We start from the raw sequence: 17914 nt of genomic DNA on the forward strand, positions 1-17914 counted from the left end.
GGTCACACAGCACCTCCGAGGGCTGGTCCTGCACGCACCCTGCGGAGGCCGGTCCGTGCGCGAGCATTCGGTGTGGGGCACCGATGGGGTTCCCACCAATGGAGGAAACCTTTCCCGAGAAGCTCGGCTGACCCGAGGGCTTGTGACCCCCTCACGGGCTTGTGAATAACCTTACGCTGGGCGCCTCCCACCCCGGCTGGACAAATCTGGAGAGAGCGCGTGGGGCCCACAGTGTGGGAGGCAGCCTGCATTTCAGGTACCGAGGGGGAGAAGCTGGCAGAATGAGGGATAGGGCACAGTACAAGGACTAGGAGTGGCCCCACTGACTGACAGGGCGGGGAATGAGGGCGTGGAAAGCCAGGAGTGGGATTTGGCTCGATCCCTTGCTAAGACACGGTGGCTGCCCGCGTGCAAGATTGGATGAACACTGATGCCTACAGAGTCCCAACCCTCACACCTGCTCTGCCCGCATTCCCGCTAGGGCTGCATGGCTTGGGAAACGCTAATCCACCTGGGGGACAGAGGGGTGGGCCTGTCTTAAATCCGGTGCCAGCTAACGCCTCATCCCACGGCTTACCTAGCTCAAACCCGCCCTGGCAAGGTGGTCTCTCCTGGGCCAGACAGCCCAAACGTTGGGGTTGGGGTGGCGCCTTCAAGCGTGTTGTCTTGCTGTTGATCACCGTGCAGATAGAGGAGGCTCTTCAGTTCGCTGGCCGCCAGCCTGCATGTCTGCCTCCAGGGCAGTGCCAGGGCCCAGCCCGCAGACTTGAGCGGGCTGTAATAAAGCCCACCTCCAAAGTCACCCTCCCTTCCAAGGCCTGATGAAGTGATTAGGCTCCACCCTGGATTCCAGTAGCTTTCTCTGCCTCCCTCCCCAGCAACTGTTCTTCAGGACTTGGGGCTCAGAGCACTTTCTGCAAGCCCTCTCCTGGCACCTTGGGTTTTGCCTTACTTAATCCGAACAACTGCTTTAGGAAGTACGGATTGTTTTTATCCCCAGACAATAGAACAATAGGAGTTGGCGGGGCAGTTCCACAGGAACTTGCCCTGTGCATCCTGGCTGCTCCCCCAACCCTTTCCCCTCTCTTCTTTCCCCCTCCTTCCCTGGGGAGGTGGTCAGGACCAAGCAGAGACACTGCAGGCCTGAACCCTGTTGGGCCATGCCCAGCTTTCTGGCCCGGACCAGGGGGCTAACAAAGTGAGAGCAGGAGGGTCTACCACCATCAGACAGCTTAGAGGCAGGACAGTCTCTGGTAAGGACATGGACCCTCTTTTGGACCCCCTTCTGAGCAAACAAACTATAAAACATTTTTTTGAGATACGTGTGTCAACTGGAGCATGAGCCAGAGGGACCTGGGGAGACCCAGATCAGTCAGATCTCTCTGATCACTCAGGGAGGGGAGCCACTTGGGCTGGGTCTTCAGGAGGGCCAGGAGATAGCTGTGTGGACTAAGGGTTTCTCCAGGCTGGGGGCCTTCTGGAACTGAAGCTCAGGCAGGAACAGAAACAGTGAGACTAGAAGATGTGTTCAGACCAAAGAAGGAAGATGAAGACATCTTCACCCCTTTTAAAGTATTCTCTGTGCATGTCCGACAGACCAGGAGCCAGGCCCCGGAGCATCTCCACTTACAGATGGGGACACCCAGGCTCTGAGTGGTGTTAGGAAGTGTGCCCAGGGATCTAGCTCAGGGTAGTTCTGAACCCCTCTGCCTCTCTTAGGGCTCCACATTCTTGACCTTCATCCCAAGGCCACACGGTGAACACCTACCATGGGAGGGAGCCCAGGAAGGGACTTGGGAGCTGGCTGGGGCTTCACACCCAAGAACAGGATCACTGCTGATAGCTGTTATCAGTTTTACCCAGAGGTGGCCTCTGGGGAAGATTCTTTTGGAAAAAAACTGGTTCAAATACAGACTCTGCCCCCTTCTCTTGGGCTACTTGCTTTGTGTATTTTTTTGTTTAAACCTCCAGCCTGTGTGCGGTAGCAGAAAACTCAAATGACTCCTCAGAGCAGACAAGGGATATAAACAGGACAGTGGCTGGGTGCCAGATGATGTCTGGCTTGGTTTTATTATAATGGACATTTTAACTATTACTTTTTAATTTGAAAAAATAATTTAAAAAGAAATAAAAAACACTGCTGCACCCTCCCAGGCCACAGGAGAGGTGGGAAACTTGAGCCCCCTCTAAAAGCCGATGGCACCAGAGGACCAGCCTGGGAGTAGAGGACCAAGCTTGGGGCTGCAGGCAGCACCCTGGCTGGCACGAGGAAATCCAGGCTTTTCATCTTGTCCCTGAGTTCCTATATGGCCTTGGCTTCTTTGGGCCTCAGTTTCCCCAAGTGGTCTGTAAGGTATGGGCACGAGTGTGGAGGTTCCTGAAGGTGTGCACACTGACCTTGCAGGAGCCTGTTCTGCAGGTCTCTGGCTGTGTTCCAGGAGGTTTGCACTGTGACAGAGACCCAGGTCCTGGCATTCAGCTCAGCAGCAGCCTCCCCTCCCCCAGGGCCCTGGGGGCAGGGTGGGAGGAGAGTCTGGGAACAGCCCCCACGTACACCTGTTCCTCCTTGAAGCTAAGTCAACTGCAAAGCACCCCCACCCAGACCCTGCAGGCAGCCAGGCTTTGGGGACCCTGCTGTCATGTAGAGGCTGACCCCTGAGGGTCTGGCCTCACAATCTGTGACCACCTGCAGCTAAGCCTAGATACTGTCAGGAACAGGAGCGCAGGCCCAGGCCCCAGCCACCATATGCTTTGCTAACAAGGGTTTTCTGCTGCCCCTACCAGCTTAGGAAGGACCCTGTGGAAAGCACCAGCCCCTCCTGTGGGCCCCTTCCTTCCTGTCCCTGGGGAGCAATGGACGTGAGAGATACAGCTGGGCAGGGGACAGCGCCTGAGAGAACAGCAGGGGATTCTGGCTGAGGGAAGAGGCTGGGCTAGGCCCTGTGTGAGCCAGAGGGCAGGACTGCGCCAGGCTGCACTCTCAACAAGGCCAGGATCGTGGGGTCTCCAGCCCCTTACCCCCAACCTCTTACCCAGCTAGGCGGTTCCTAGTGGCCTGGAGGGTGTTCTTCCTTCCTCTCCCCCTGGCTGTGGGAGGCACCTTAGGCGACAGGTAGCATCCTTCTGCCTTAGAGCAGCCCTACCTCTGCCAGCCTTCCATTAAGCCCCCTCAGGCCCCACCCACCATCCAGGGATGCCCCTGCTCCCCTGGGATCCTTTCTGCCTAAGCCACCTCTTAGGGTGACAGCAGTGAGTGCCACCTTGGGAGTGGCGTCTCCAGGGGACTCCCGAGAGCCCAGCGTTGCAGACTGGGGGACCTGGGTCCAGAAGCTGCACCCTTGTGATCCTGGTCAGCGCTTCGCCCTGTGTGGAACCTTCTTGGTAAACAGCCATCTTCAAGGACCCCACCACCATGGTTTGTGTTGCACTCCCGCCCAGCACCCAGCCATTCTGGGTGCCCCAGGTCCTGCACGTTTCATCCACCCTATTCCAACTTCTGTTCCGTGGCACATGGGTTCCAAGCCATCAGCTCTTAGCAACAAACACACCTGTGTTTGGGGCCTGGCTGGGGGCAGGGTGGCCCGGGAACGTTTGTGCTCCCTCTTTGCAGGTTCCTGGTCTTCCTGCGCTACCAGTGTTACTACGGGAACCCGCTGCTCACCTACCTGGAGTACCCCATTCTCATCGCTCAAGGTAAGGCCCTTGGCCCCTTCTCCGGGCAGCCTCCGAGCCCCTCCTCCTCTCACGCAGAGCCTTTCCTTCCAGATGTCGCCCTCCTGCTCTGTGTCTTTCATTTTAACGGAAACATGAAACAGGCCGCGCCCTACATAGCTGTGTATCCTTTCAGCATCTGAGTGAGAAGGTTGCAGGGCGGGTGTGGCTCAGGGATGCAGCACTTGCCTAGTAGTGTGAGGCCCTGGGGTCCGTCCCCAGCTCCCAGTTGGGAAAAAAAGAAAGAAAGAAAGAAATGGGGTCTGGGGTACTTGCTAACAGCAACGCATTTTGAAGCAGGTCAGTACCAGCTGTATGGTTTTTGGTTAAACTAAAATGTCTGTGTACTCGGACCCTCACACAGGCCCTGCCAGTGGCCTCCCAGGGACAGGGCGCCTGGGTGTGCTGTGCATCACCTGGTAGGTAGGTTTAGCATCTCCCTGCTGACGTATAGAATCAGCCCTGCCAAGAGCGGCATCTCCTATCTTATTTGTTTATCTGAGACTTTTCTTCCTTGCCCGAAATATTCTGCCAGATTATTAAGTAATGACCATGAGAGCACCTGGCATCCAACCCCCTGCCACTGACACACCCGGTTGACCTCCTGGCCTGTGGGCTACAGGGTGTGGGCCTGTGATGGCTGACTCACGGTGCCAGTCCCTCTGGGTCAAGGCAGGGCATGTCATGGTGGGAGCCTGGCTGCTCTCACCTGAGTGAGGGCGAGGCCTGGGTTCGGCCGTTGGTGAGCACTGGCTGTCACTCTGGTTCAACTTCACACCCCTGGAAGGGCTGGGGGAGCCTTCACTGGAGGGGCCAGCTCACTAATCCTCCGCACCCTTTTCCTGCAGGGCTTCACACCCTTTTTGGGGGGGGGGAGGGTGGTGCTTAAGCGAGTCCCAACCCTCTGCTGTCTCCCGAGTCCCTGTTCTGTGGCTCTGTTTCCCGCAGCACAGGGCCCGCAGAGCTGTGCCGCTTGTACTCTCAGGTTAGACCAGGTGGGCTAAGGGTTTTGAAAATAGTACTTGCAAGATGAAAAGCATTATGTGATTTGCTTTTTAAACAAAGTAGAGCAGCTTATCGATGTGCAAATGCTGAGACTGCAGATGACAACACCTGGATGTTGACAGTAAACTATTCACGTAACTGGGCACTGAAGTCTGGAATATCTGCAGATGTTTTTACCCTTCTGACAGTGGAGACCTACAGAAAGCAAATAAGGAGGTCGCCATAGTCACAATAAATATATATATTTAGCACAAGTATATCCCCAATATGGCATGGGACATACTTTAGTCCAAAAATTTTTTGGTTAATCTGAAGTTCAGAATTTGACTGGGCATCCTGTATTTCTCTTTTTCTTTTCTTTTTAAATTTTTTTTTTAGTTATTGATAGAAATTTATTTGTATTTACATGCGGTGCTGAGAATCGAACCCAGTGCCTCACACATGCTAGGCAAGTGCTCTACCGCTGAGCTCAACCCCAGCCCCGTCCTGGGTTTTTCTCTGGGGAATCTGGTAATGCTGCGAATGAGTCATCTGTGGAATTTCAGTAGCTTCTATTACTGGTCAAATTTTATAAAGTGCTGCATGTATATTGAGAATAAATAGAATGAAGTGGGCTGGTACAGAATCGAGGGGAGAAAAAGTCACAAGAAGAAGTTGAAGGAATCGAGTTAGAGAGTGCTGTGGAAGTGGGTTGTGTCCAGTTGGATCCCGGCTGCCTCTGGTGTACCTGCTACCCAAGGCACCATCTTATTCAATCCTCGCATTATTAATGTAATGAGTTACAATAACAGCCATCTCCTGGGCTCCTCCTGTGTACTGAGGGCTTTTAGGAAGTAGGCAGGGCAGAGAATGGCAAGTCCATTGAGCAGGTGAGCAAACTAAGACATGGAAAGTGAGTTGCCCCAGCCCCCAGGGACACCTGGCCGCCCCTCCTGGACTTGCTGGTCCTGCAGCGTCATTGAGCTCCACACACCGGCCAGAATGGAAATCCAGATCGTTTCTCCCCTCTCAGCATTGCCCACCCCCCCCCCCCCCCCCCCCCCCCGCTGTTTAAATTTTAAAAGAGAGTTGGTGGGAAAGGGGGAAGGAAGTCAGTCAGAAGGTCACTGCACCCGTTCTGCAGAAATTCCTGCTTTGTAGGGTTGGACTTCTTTTGGGGCTGTGGGCAGGGGTTGAACCTGGAGGTGCTTAACAACTGAGCCACATCCCCAACCTTTTTAATTTTTTATTTATTTTTTAATTATTATGATTTTTATTTGTTCTACTTAGTTGTATGTGACAGCAGAATTTCTTTCAATTCATCATACACAAACGGAGTGCAAATTCTCGGGTTGTACATGGCGTAGAGATAGACCATTCGTGCAGTCATACATGTACCTGGGGTAATGGTGTCCATCTCATTCCGCCATCTTTCCTACCCCCATAATCCCTCCCCACCCTCCTTTTGCCCCATCCAAAGTTCCTCCATTCTATTTTGAGACAGGGTCTCACAAAGTTTCTTAGGGACTCGATAAGTTGCTGAGGCTGGCCTTGAATTGGTGATCCTCCCACCTCAGCCTCCTAGAGACTGGGAATACAGGCATGCACCACCATGCCCAGCGTGAGTGCTTAACTTTAGACAGTAAGTTGGAGATGTCCGCCTGTAGGGAATAAGGAACATTCCAGCCCCAGGGAATAGTCCCTGAGCACTGGGGTCTCTGTGTGTTTCTTCTGGGATCTGCTTCTGCTCCTTTAACTTCAAGCTCATGTCCACTTGCAGCCCTTTTGGTCTTTTCCAAGTCCAGCAAGTTCTAGCAGAACAGGCCCCAGTTCCACCCGTGGCTTATCCTCTTGGTGCATCTATAGGAGATGGGAGGGGGGTGGAGCTGCCAGCAACCTGCTGCCATGTCCCTTAGCACGTGGTAAGATTTGTGTCTTCTTGGTTCATCCTCAGCCTGCAGAAGTGGATCATTGACCTGGCCATGGTGAGTGTTGCCCCTATGACACACCCGCGGCCCATCCCACAGTATGTAACTGTTGACCACATGTACTAGTCAGAGGACAAAGGATTTACTGAGTTAGAGAACTTCTTTCTGGGTTGATAATTGTGTATTGGCCACATACTCATTCTTTTTCTAGCTTTGCCCCACCCCAAACATTTTTTTTTCCTCTTTGAAAAAGGTCTTATTTTTTCCTAACTTAGCTCAGAGCCAAAACTTCCCATGGGATTCTGAGAGTGGGTCAGGATGCCCTTGCCCACAGATCTTTCCAAGATGACAGAAGCGAATGTCGCTCCTTAATGCGAGAAGGGGAGCTCACTGGTGGTCACAGGCCACTGTCTGCCACATGCAAACTCATGGATTTCACTCCCACCCCCACAACCTGTCCTTGACTTGGTGGCTGGGTGCAGCAGTGCCGCCTGGAGCCTGGCCACCCTGTGGTCCAGGGTGGTATTCTCTTGCATGCCGACCTGGGAGTCTTCGCTGGGAACTCGGGTGCCTCCTGCAGCAGGTCACTGTGTTCTGGTCTCTGGGGCTGAGGAGGCTGCAGCAGCTGTGAGCCTTCACCCTGCGGAAGGTGGGAAGCTGGCGGTGCAGGCTCCTGGAGAGTCAGGCCCGAAGGTCAAGGCCGTGGTGCTGGGTGCTCTTCTGTGCTCTCACCAGCCCTCCTGAGATAACACTTCATGACCTCCATTTGCCCTTCCCCTCTGTGGTCTGTCCTTCAGGCCTGTGTACCTGCTCCATGGCAGCCGGGGGGCCTGGGGACAGGGTAGTGGGTGTCCGCATGTCGTGGAGCTGCAGAGCAGCCAAACGGCGGATGGCTTCCCTGGGAGACCTGAACCCCACTCTCACCCCCCCCCCCCCGTTTATTCACAGAGGAGGGCGAGGCTCTTCAGAGTGTCCTGCAGCAGCTGGAGCTGCCCTGCTCCTCTCTATTCTGGTCCTAGTTTGGAAGGTCTTAGGGGCACCACGCTGTCCTGGTAATATGTGTATTAAGACGGGACACTTCTCAGTTATGGTCCCCCCCCCCAAAAAAAAAAAAAAAAAGACCACTTCAAGATTTCACAGATGGCTTTTCTCCTGGAAAGATGAGCCCGGAAGAATCCAGAGGGCAAGCTTCTGTGCAGCAGGTCGGTCTCCTGGCTCCTCCCCGGCTCTGTGTGGCCTGGGGCCCTGGGGCTGGCCTCAGATGCGAGTGTCCCTCTGCAGTCCTCCCTCCTCTGTCTGCCCAGCTCTCCAGATTGCCCACGAGCCTCTTTCCTCACAGGTCTACTTGCTTGGGGCTAGTCTAGCCACCGTCTGCACCTGGCACCACCTGGGTGACCTCAGTGGCCTCCCTGCAGGGACCCAGTGGCTGGACTTGCAGGTGCTGTAGGCCTGGCCCTGGTGGGCTACAGGCTAATTTTTGAGGCTTTCTGATTTCACAGGTTGCAGAGGACCCAAGCGCATCTCCATGTGGATTAGAGCAGCCAGGACTTCAGGGGGATGGGCTGCCACTGGCCGCTTTGAGTTTAGGAGTGATTTTTCTTTAAAAGCACTGTATCTGGTGCTCTGATGGGTCTGACTTTCTTATGTTTCATCTGCAAACAGAACTTATGTACGTTCATCAGCGCGGCCAGTAAGTTCGCCCAGCTCCAGTATCTGTGGAAAGTGCAAGACTCGGGGGCCGTGAGCGCGCTGACCTGGGGCCTCGCTGCGTACACCTGTGCAAGTAAGGACGTGGGGTGGCCCCTGCCAGCATCCTGACTCCCCAGAAGTGGTGAACTTGGTTTCCAAACATCGTGGTCTCTTGGCCTTGATACTTTGCAAACAGCTATTCAGATAGAGCCTGCTAACTAAGAGTATCCACATTTACAAGTGGATTCAATGTCCTCTGCTCACCACTTTCTGCAAGATCCGTATTTTGTATTCTAGTGGCCAAAAAATAAACGGAGGTGAAAGTACACTTTCCTCCAAATATCTGGCCTCATGTTAATAGTCCTCTGAAAAGCACGGAGACTGATTATATTGAGACCACTGATATATTTTTAAACTTTGAATCTTAACAATTTAATGAATTAAACAGATGAAAACCATGTTAGCAGCTGGCAGTGGTGGTGCACACCCGTGGTCTCAGCAACTTGGGAGGCCAAGGCAGGGGGATCACAGAAGGGCTGGGAGTGTGGCTCTGTGGTAGAGGGCTGCTGGGTTCAACCCCCAGTACCATAAAGGAAGGAAGGAAAGGGAGGGAGGGAGGGAGAAAATCACACGTTGTTTTTTGAGAATGAATATCACCAATTTGTACCAATGGAGATTTTCTGCCGTCATATTGTTTGGTCTTCATTTTAGAATTTCCACTATTCATTTGGACTCTTACAAGAACCACCCAGAGGGGCTGGGCCTGGGGCTCAGTGGTAGTGCACTTGCCTTGCATGTGTGAGGCCCTGGGTTCAATTCTCAGCACCACATATAAATAAATGAATAAAATAAAGGTCCATCAACAACTAAAAAAATAAAAAATAAAAAAGAACTACTTAGAATACATAAACATATATGCTACGTGTAAATAGATATATTTTTGTAATTCAGAGATACCACAGTGGCTTTATAGGACTTTAGTTTTACTATTTTAATTATAATTCATGGTTCATCTACAACTTATAGGACCAACTTCTCCATCCATAGAAATTGCTGGTTTGAGGTTTTCAGTGTCTAAAGTTACTTAAAATGACTTAAGTTTTATTTTTAGCTTTCAAATGTTTAAGGATTAATGTGTTTTACATCTATGATTTCTTCTGGAATTGCTAATTAGATATATTACTTATTAGCTCCCAAATTTATCTTCAGACCTGTTGCTTATTAAATTTTCTCTTAGAAAGCCCCCTGCAGAGATGAGTCTATTATCGCAACCTCTCTCCCATGGCACTTTGTACTTAATGAGGACTTAGGTGTTTGTTGAATAGGTGAAAAATGCACAGAGGACTATCCGTTTCTTTTCTTTGCAGTGCTGAGGATCAAACCCAGGGCCTCACTCATGCTAGGCAAGTGCTGTACCACTGAGCCACATCCCTAGGCCCTTGTGATTTCATGGGAAAAAGTAAACTGCTTCAAACCCAGTGTTCTTTTTGAGAGATGGGGGTAAGGACTTCCACACCGCTGTGGAAAGCATGGAGTCTGCATCTTTAGCATCCCTCCTGGTTCCTTGCCCCGGCTACTGTTTTTAGCCCTTGGAGCTAGTCACTGCCACGTAGCATCTCTTCTCTAGTCACCGTGCTGCCAAAGAGGTCTCTTGAATTTGTCACACTGAAATTTGGCCATCCATCTCTCCAGCTGCCCCCTCCACCCCAGGTGCCTGGTCTCTGCCCTTCAGGCTTGTGGTTTAGCTGGAAGATGAGACCAAAAAGCTACATGTCAATATGCACTAAGTGCAGAGCATGGTAGCAGAGGGCAAGCGCCTCTGGAGGGTTGGTTTGGTGAGAATGTGTGCTTTGTGCTGCAGGAGGTGGGGTTCTTGATCCAATTTCACCCTGATGTGCGCTGGTTTAAATTGCTACCCCAGAATCCTGTTTATTATGTGAAAGCTTCTTCCAGAAAAATGAGCCAGAACTGAACAGTTCTGATTAGACTCAGGCACCCTTACCCATTTCTGGCCCTCAGTTTCCTTACCTGTGAAATCCAAGGTAGATCTCAGTGATTTCAATGCACTGTTTTAAGTTGGTAGGAGCCTTTCTTTAATGAAACTACCAGGAAGCTCAATATGCAAATGAGTCTTTTAAATTTGCTTTTGAGGGTGGGGGTTGTGGGTTGGCACAGAGACAGTGGAAGGAGAGCTCAGCCTCTTCCTCTTCCTCTTCTGTAGTTGGCCGAACTCAGCTACTTCCTAGAAACTGTCTGTGCTCTTAGGAGCAGTTTGTAAACCACTGTGCCGGGAAGCATGGCTGGTGTTTGGATGGTTCTGGAATGTAGTGCTAGTTAGTGATCTGACCTAACAAAATCTTCCAAGACTGGTTAGTATATATTGGCATGTTAAAAGGGAACGACATTAGCTCAACACCCAAATGCCTGACAAGCAAGTTATTTATTGCTGCCAATTTTCTTTTACAGCAAGAATAATAACAACTTTAATGACCACCAATGATTTTACAAGTAAGCAAAAGTACTTTTCTTCCCGCTTCCTGTTTGGGTTCTATTTGTGCCTCTTTGGAAACTGTCTTTCCTAGATCAGCTTGGCTCTCGGGATATAGAGTCAGGATGGCAAAAGCGTGTTCCTCATCGGTCACCATTTTTATTGCTAAGCGACTACTTGGAGTACCTGGGATAGACTAGGCACGAGGGTAGACTCCACTGCAGAATGAAAATGGGCAGTGCAGGAACCACACGCTTAGCTACTCGGGAGGCTGAGGCAGGGGGATGGCTGGAGCCAGGCAGGTCTGGACAACATGAAACCAGGTCTTTTTTTAAGTGTAAGGAGCAGGGCAGGATGCGCACCTGATGGGAACCCGACCTCTGCGGGAGCTGAGGGGATTGAAGAAGACAGAGATCTTACAGCAGAAGAGAGACTTGGTCAGAGAGGTAGAGAGACCCTTACAAGGCACAGCACAGGTGAAGGCTGGGAGCAAAGAGGACTCAGGCCTAGAGAGGCCGAGAGGCCCCTGAGTCTGGCAGCACTGAGCAGGAGAGCGGGGAGAAAATCGGAGGAGGAGGAGAGTGCGGGGCTGGGGCAGGGCCTTCCCAGCTGAAGAAGGGCCACAGGAGAAGCCTCTGAAGCTCTGTAGAGCCGGGAGTGGCTCCTCACCGGATGAGGAGAGAGTGGTGGAGGAGAAAGTGCTCTGGTTAGAGTTTAGTAGTTCCTCAGGCTAATGTTCAACTCCCAGGTCGAGCCTGATGGATATTATAAATCTTTGGAAAAAAATTAGAACACACTAATTTTTCTGTTCACCTATCCAATGAAAATTAGAAAACGTCCCCAGCACACAGACCCTTAAATAAGCTAACTATTTGAGACTTATTGCTTCAGAACAGGGAAATGCATTTGATTGTCCTTTCCCAGAAGCCTGTCCCTTTGGCCCAGACTTTTTTTTATCAGCTCTGATTGTAGGATTAAAATTATTCTAATTAAGCCAGGCATGGTGGCATATGCCTGTAATCCCGGCCACTAGGGAGGCTGAGGCAGGAGGATTGTGAGTTTGAGGCCAGCCTTGGCAATTTAGCAAGACCGTGTCTCAAAATAAAAAATAAAAGAGCTGGGGATGTGACTTAGCGGTAAAATGCCCCTGGGTTCAATTTAATACTATTAAAAAAAAAAACACTATTCTGATGAAAGGATCCAGTTAGATCAGGTGGGAGAGTGAGGATGGAGACAGGCCTGGGTCTCCCTCAGGACTTGAAGACTTCTTAGCAGGGAGAGTCAAAGGGTAACTAACCAAAACAGACCTACAGATGAGAAACCAAGTTCCAAAGACCAAGAATAACGCTTCTTGCTTGTGGTTGCTGTTCCTGAAAATGACCAGCGTGTTTGATGGCTGTTTTAAATAGTGTGGCTTACCTGTTTTACCATCACAAAGGTATTTTAAACCTCATAAACCTTATTTATCAGGAGTGGATTGCCTTAAAGGCACTGTAACAGTGACCTCTTTATTTCACAGAATCACGGTTTTATGGTGACTTCATTATAAAATATGCTTCAATATCTGACCTGTTCTTCAGAATTAACCTTAATGGAATGCATTAGGCTACAGAGAACACAGAACCGTCTGAGACAGCAGCGCCCCTTATGTGAAATGAGGAAAGGGATTTAAAAAGTTGTACTTCTCAGCCAGAGCCAGACCTCTCTCAAGCATGAAAGATGATTAGGGGTTAGCGTGAGGTCAGATCGGTGGCTGCAGGCAGACATCATGACAGGAAGCTCATTTCCCGGCGTGTCTGATCCACAGATGGATTTCATTCTGGGTTGGGGGTGAAACTTGATGTGGCTGCTGCTAGAGCAGGAAGTGGTTTCCCTCCATGATGTGACAAGCTCTTAATACCCGTTCTCCTTCTTTCTGGTTTTTTAGTTCTTATTCGTTTTGTGATCATGCTGGCTTTAAACATATGGGTAACAGCTACAGTACTTCGCTACCGGAAGCCCGTCATAAAGGCTGAATGACGGACCTTATTGCTACACAAAAAGTGGATTTTGAGTAACTGAAGCAAAGGAAAAAGCAGCTCATTGCTACGTGAAGGTCTTTTATGTATTTAGTCAATCATTTCAGGAAACTTTGAAGTCAGAGGTATTTAGGACTTCAAAGAGTACTTAAACTTGTTTTAAAAAATGCCAGTTTTGCTGGGTATGGTGGCATATGCCTGTAATTGCAGGTACTCAGAAGGCTGAGGTAGGAGGATGACAGGTTTCAGGTCAGCCTGGGTAACTTGAGGAGACCCTGTTTCAAAATAAAATAAGGGCTGGTGTGTTTCTCATGGTAGAGCGCTTGCTTTGCATATGTGAGACCCAGGGATCAATACCCAGGACCAGGGAGAAACGTCTTAGAAGGCGGGTTTCCCTCCCTTTCCCCACTCCTGAGGTCACAGCCAGGCTGACAGCTCATTTTTGATATCTGCAGTGACCCACAGAAGATGCTCAAGCAGCCTACGAGCCCTCGTTCTTCAAGTCATGATTAAGTACTTTCTGAAAAGCCAACTACATCTATTTTTCAGGTTTCAAAATCTTTTAAGTAATAACTTCTTTCCACAATTAAAATGAACACGGAATGAGATTCTGCTCAGTTGGGAAATGAAACTGCAATATATCAGCAGGGCTCGCTCTGGGCCTGCTTAATTGTAACACAAATAAAACAGCACAGCCTGGCTTGATGCTACACACCTGCCGGGCTAAGCAGGGAGAGCTAAGCACCTCCTGGGAAGGCTGGTGTTCTGTGCTCAGTGTCCTTTGGCTTCACCCTGTGCCTTTGAATATTTCTATAAAATGGTACTGATAGTTGTAATCTCCACTGAGGATGAGGAAATGTATCCCAGGGAACTTCCCAGTTTAATCACAATGCTACCATTTAAAAAGGGCTACACCTGTATCATTACTGGGTTTCGGTATAAGACACCACTTTTTACCTATTGAAAATATAGTAGTAAAGGGCAGTGCTAGGTTCTGTCTAAAGCTTATGGATTTTATTCTTATAGTATCTTGTCCTAAACATGTTAAGAGTATTCCCTAACATTTCGAAACTCAAATCCCCCTTCTACGTGAATGGTATTATTCTCTTATATGCAGTAAGTAAGCAATGTTTACTAGTATACGTTTACTTTCCTGTGAACCTGTGTATAATAAACTTTCATATTTTGGACTCTGATTGATTGATTGATTGATGCTGGGGATTGAAACTAGGGTCACATACATGCTAGGCAAGCACTCTACCACTAAGCTTTAATGTAATTTTTGAAGTTATGTAATTTTTCAATAAACTGGTTACTTATTTCAGAACTACCGCTTGGGATCATGAGGAAGAAAAATACTGTATTGAAAACCCCAAAGACGGGCTGGGGATGTGGCTCAAGTGGTAGCGCGCTTGCCTGGCATGTGTGCGGCCCGGGTTCGATCCTCAGCACCACATACAAACAAAGATGTTGTGTCCGCCGAAAACTAAACAAAATAAATAAATAAATAAAAAAGAAGAAAACCCCAAAGACTCGGAAGGCAGAGACAGGAGGGTCCAAGCTGGAGGCCAGTCTGGGAAAGACAGTGGGACTGTGACTCAAAAGAAAAAAATGCTGGGGGTAGCTCAATGGTAGTGTCCCTAGGTTCAATCCCAGTAGCAGAAACTAAAATTAAAAAAAAAAAAAAATCATTCTCATGTAGCTGTTTTGATCATAGATGGCCTTTAAAAAAATCCAAGTTGATATTTCCTCATATACACTTATAACCTATTAGTGCAAATGCAAATTATGTGATTTTTTATTCCAATGAAGGTTTTGATATACTTTATCATTGCTTAAAATAACTCCCTTAAGAACATATCTAAGAAGAGTTCTCCGATTTTTCCTCTTTGGGAAGGAACAAACATTTTAATTATTCCAGACACACATTTAATCCTTCATTTAACAGGTAAAAACATTGAGGTGAGTGCAGCTGTGGTCTAGACCACGCCAGCCCATGCTTTATACCCAGGTTTTAGGGAAGACAAATTTTTTGGTAAGCTTTAGAAAGCTGTAGCATTCCAGGACTATTTCACAGGCAAAGTATGAAAATGCTTACATCTTAATTATTTATTTATTTTTTTATAAAAAGCAGGCATAAAATACAATTACATTTCTACAAAGATGCAATAAAATTAAAAAAAAATCAAGGGGGCACGATTTTTGTTCATGGGGACAATTGATCAGCTATTTATGATGATCTAAACCATGCAGTTCATAACTTATTACAATCCCAAACATACGTCACCATGGGGAAGGGAATCAGGCGAGGCCCCAGGCGTGACACCCACACTGTCACACAGTGCTCTTCTTCAAAGTGCTTTAGGGCCGAGGCACCTTCACAAGCTAGGGGAGCTGAAGCCTCCGCCAGGCGAGGGAGCGAATCAGTAGCAGTGTCACCGGGGACTGAGAGGCTCAGTGAGGTAGGTGCTGAGGGGTGTAGACACCTACTCAGAGCCTTCTCAGTGAGGTGAGTGTAGTGTCTGAGTGTCTGCTCTACCCTCAGAGTCCTATGAGAAGGACGAGCAGCAGCATCAGCAGCAGGACTTGTGAAACTGCGCGTGGTGGCCTAGGGCTTCCCGGGTAGGATCCATGTACTGACTGAGGCCCAGCAGCCCCGCAGAGGCGCATCCTGGACCCCGGCACTGCTGCAGTTCCAAAAGCGCTCACTGGTTATACGTGCCCTACCCATTAGTCAGCTACAGCATTTTAAACTTTCAGATTTTTTTAAAAAAATCTTGCTTCTAGATAGGTCTTCAAAAATTAATACTTAAAAAAATTCATTATACATTAATCTTCAACAGTAATACCGGCACTAGTTTTACTTCTGTCTCGCTATCCCCACAAAAGTAAAAAAAAAATTAAACTAAGAAAATCCCAGTATTCACTCTTTCTTAGTTCCCATAGGAGGTATTCGTGGCTCTAGGAGAAATCAGGTGTGAAGAAATAAACAGAATTTGGTCTTATAAATATCTTAGAAATTCTGGAACCTCAAGAAAAAGAAACTGGCACAAAATCAGGTTGTTTCATATTTACCAAGTGTTGGGAAGAAAATGTGGACAGATGTGTACATGAAGGTGGCAACTGGGGAAAAAGCAAATTCTCACCCAAGGTCAGAATTTTTTATTAAGCACATTTCCATTAGTTGGACAAACAACCTTATAAATCTTTTTATCAAACCATATAATGTGAAGAATCTCCATGGGAGAGATTTTTTTCTCACCCCTCAGAAAATCTTTTCCCCTAAATACTTCATATTAATTTTTCTTGTACAGTTGTATCACACCATGATTCTCCCTGTTCATATATATACACATATGCATATATGTATATACATATACACGTACAGCATTCAAAATTCAAACTTTTGCTTTTTACTCAGATACTTCAATTACTCGTGTAAACTTGAAATTATTTCACCTTAATAAAGTTTATTAAAAAATATATATATATATATATATATACTCTCCAATTCAGAATAATAGGATAGAACCTCCCATAGTGTAACAAAATCTTTATATAAAATATTAATTCAGTCTCCTTTTAACAACTCTAATGAATGGAATATTTCTTCTATATAAATTTTATATATTTTTCATTTTATTCATTTTAATCTTTAAAAAAAAAAAAGCAAGCTGTGTCCCAGCCAGCACTGCAGGACGCACCTGCGAGGGAAGTGGCAGCACGTCGAGTGTTAGCACAGAAGCAGGGAAGAGCGCAGAGCCAACAGCATGAGAAGAGCAGAATTCAGCTCAGAATATCAGTAGGCCAAAGTGCACTCTGTAACTCCCACAAAAGTATCTACAATGGGGACTCAACTCTTCAAACATCTCTGCATTAACCCCAGAGGGAAGCAATGAGAAATGTCTACTTCCTTCATTGAAATACTGGATGATACATTTCGATCATACCAAACTCTGTGTGTGTACACAGGAGAGCCTGATAAAAGACTGATTTTTTAAAAACTTGATGCCTACCATTGCTGCATACTGTTGCAGTACAAAACATACTTATCTGGGATAATGAGAAACACAGCAGGAATGGTCCTGCATAAATTTTAGTCTTCAGAACATTTTAAAAATAAAAATTTAATTGGGTGCCTTTGAGGCTGCTTCCCCCCAGTCACTGATTTTCTTAACCCAATACTGAGATACCACCAGACACAGTTGTGTGTTTAAGGATCACATTTAAATATTTAAAATATATCTACAGTATATCCTAGTTTTCTTTATATTTGAGACAATTTTTAAATCTTGAGTGTGAAAATGTAAAAATAGTCACAAATGTCTTTACCAGAAATAAAAACACATCTAAGGTGGCCAGTAAGTTCAAAGCAAAGAGAACATTTTGTAGTCACAGACTAATACTGAGGTCTGTAGAAAGGGATAGATGAATAAAGATATACAACAAAGATATATTAGTTCCAATACTAGCCATTATTGTTTCTAAGACCAATACATTAAAAAAATTGTTATACAATCAAAATAGGCTGACATTGATAGAACTATGTGTAAAAATAGTGCACTATTTTTTTTTTTTTTTACCCTAAGCAACTTTGCATCCTAAGAGCTGGTAAACACTTGTTCTTTTTTTCTTAAATACAGAAAGGATGAGACTTTGAAAAAAAATTAAATTAAGGCATTCAAAATGGGTAAGGTTGTCTATCATGAAGCATTAGGAAACTGATATAATTAACTTCAAACTTCTTATTACAGCAACTGTTTAAACATGAACATGCAGCTTCTATTAGGTGCAGGGGAAAGTGAATCAACTCCACATTATGGCTTTATACAAGTGCATAGTTGCAACTGAAATAATGATATCTGATTAATGTATATAAAAAAATAAAATGGGGAGTTAAAAAAACCCTCTTGCAGTATTACAGTACTATATGTGTGTGTGCACATACATACACACACAGTATCATGGTCACATCTTAAAGATGCAGTCAATATCATTGTAGTGGAATCCATTCCCAGGTTCTTCTGGCAGATGTGCTGGTGAAATCTCTCTATTGAAGCTGAAAAGATGATTTCTTCAATATTTAACTCTTCTCA

General features: G+C 47.3%; 2 protein-coding genes and 1 long non-coding RNA gene across 3 annotated transcripts in view; 2 read left to right on the forward strand and 1 right to left on the reverse strand.

The window, feature by feature from the left end:
- Window positions 1-1011, reverse strand: part of LOC124090604 (uncharacterized) — a 2687-nt gene extending 1676 nt beyond the window's left edge. Inside the window, exon 1 of the long non-coding RNA XR_006851164.1 lies at window positions 578-1011. This is a non-coding gene — a long non-coding RNA (uncharacterized LOC124090604). The remainder of the gene's footprint in view (window positions 1-577) is intronic.
- CUNH2orf50 (chromosome unknown C2orf50 homolog) overlaps window positions 1-3817 on the forward strand; it is a 17866-nt gene extending 14049 nt beyond the window's left edge. The window contains exons 4-5 of the transcript XR_009226543.1: window positions 3611-3693; window positions 3766-3817. The gene's annotated coding sequence lies outside the window, so the exon portion shown is untranslated. The remainder of the gene's footprint in view (window positions 1-3610; window positions 3694-3765) is intronic.
- Slc66a3 (solute carrier family 66 member 3) overlaps window positions 1-16466 on the forward strand; it is a 17279-nt gene extending 813 nt beyond the window's left edge. Inside the window, exons 2-7 of the mRNA XM_046441268.2 lie at window positions 3611-3693; window positions 3766-3835; window positions 6623-6680; window positions 8286-8406; window positions 10779-10820; window positions 12728-16466. Of these exons, the coding sequence (XP_046297224.1) occupies window positions 3611-3693; window positions 3766-3835; window positions 6623-6680; window positions 8286-8406; window positions 10779-10820; window positions 12728-12819 (466 nt within the window). The 3' untranslated portion in view covers window positions 12820-16466. The remainder of the gene's footprint in view (window positions 1-3610; window positions 3694-3765; window positions 3836-6622; window positions 6681-8285; window positions 8407-10778; window positions 10821-12727) is intronic.
- Window positions 16467-17914: the final 1448 nt, after the last annotated feature.

Source organism: Marmota monax, unplaced genomic scaffold, assembly GCF_021218885.2.
Source record: "Marmota monax isolate L192 unplaced genomic scaffold, Marmota_monax_Labrador192_F-V1.1 WCK01_AAM20220418_F8-fsc00010, whole genome shotgun sequence".
NCBI classification, from domain to species: Eukaryota; Metazoa; Chordata; class Mammalia; order Rodentia; family Sciuridae; genus Marmota; species Marmota monax.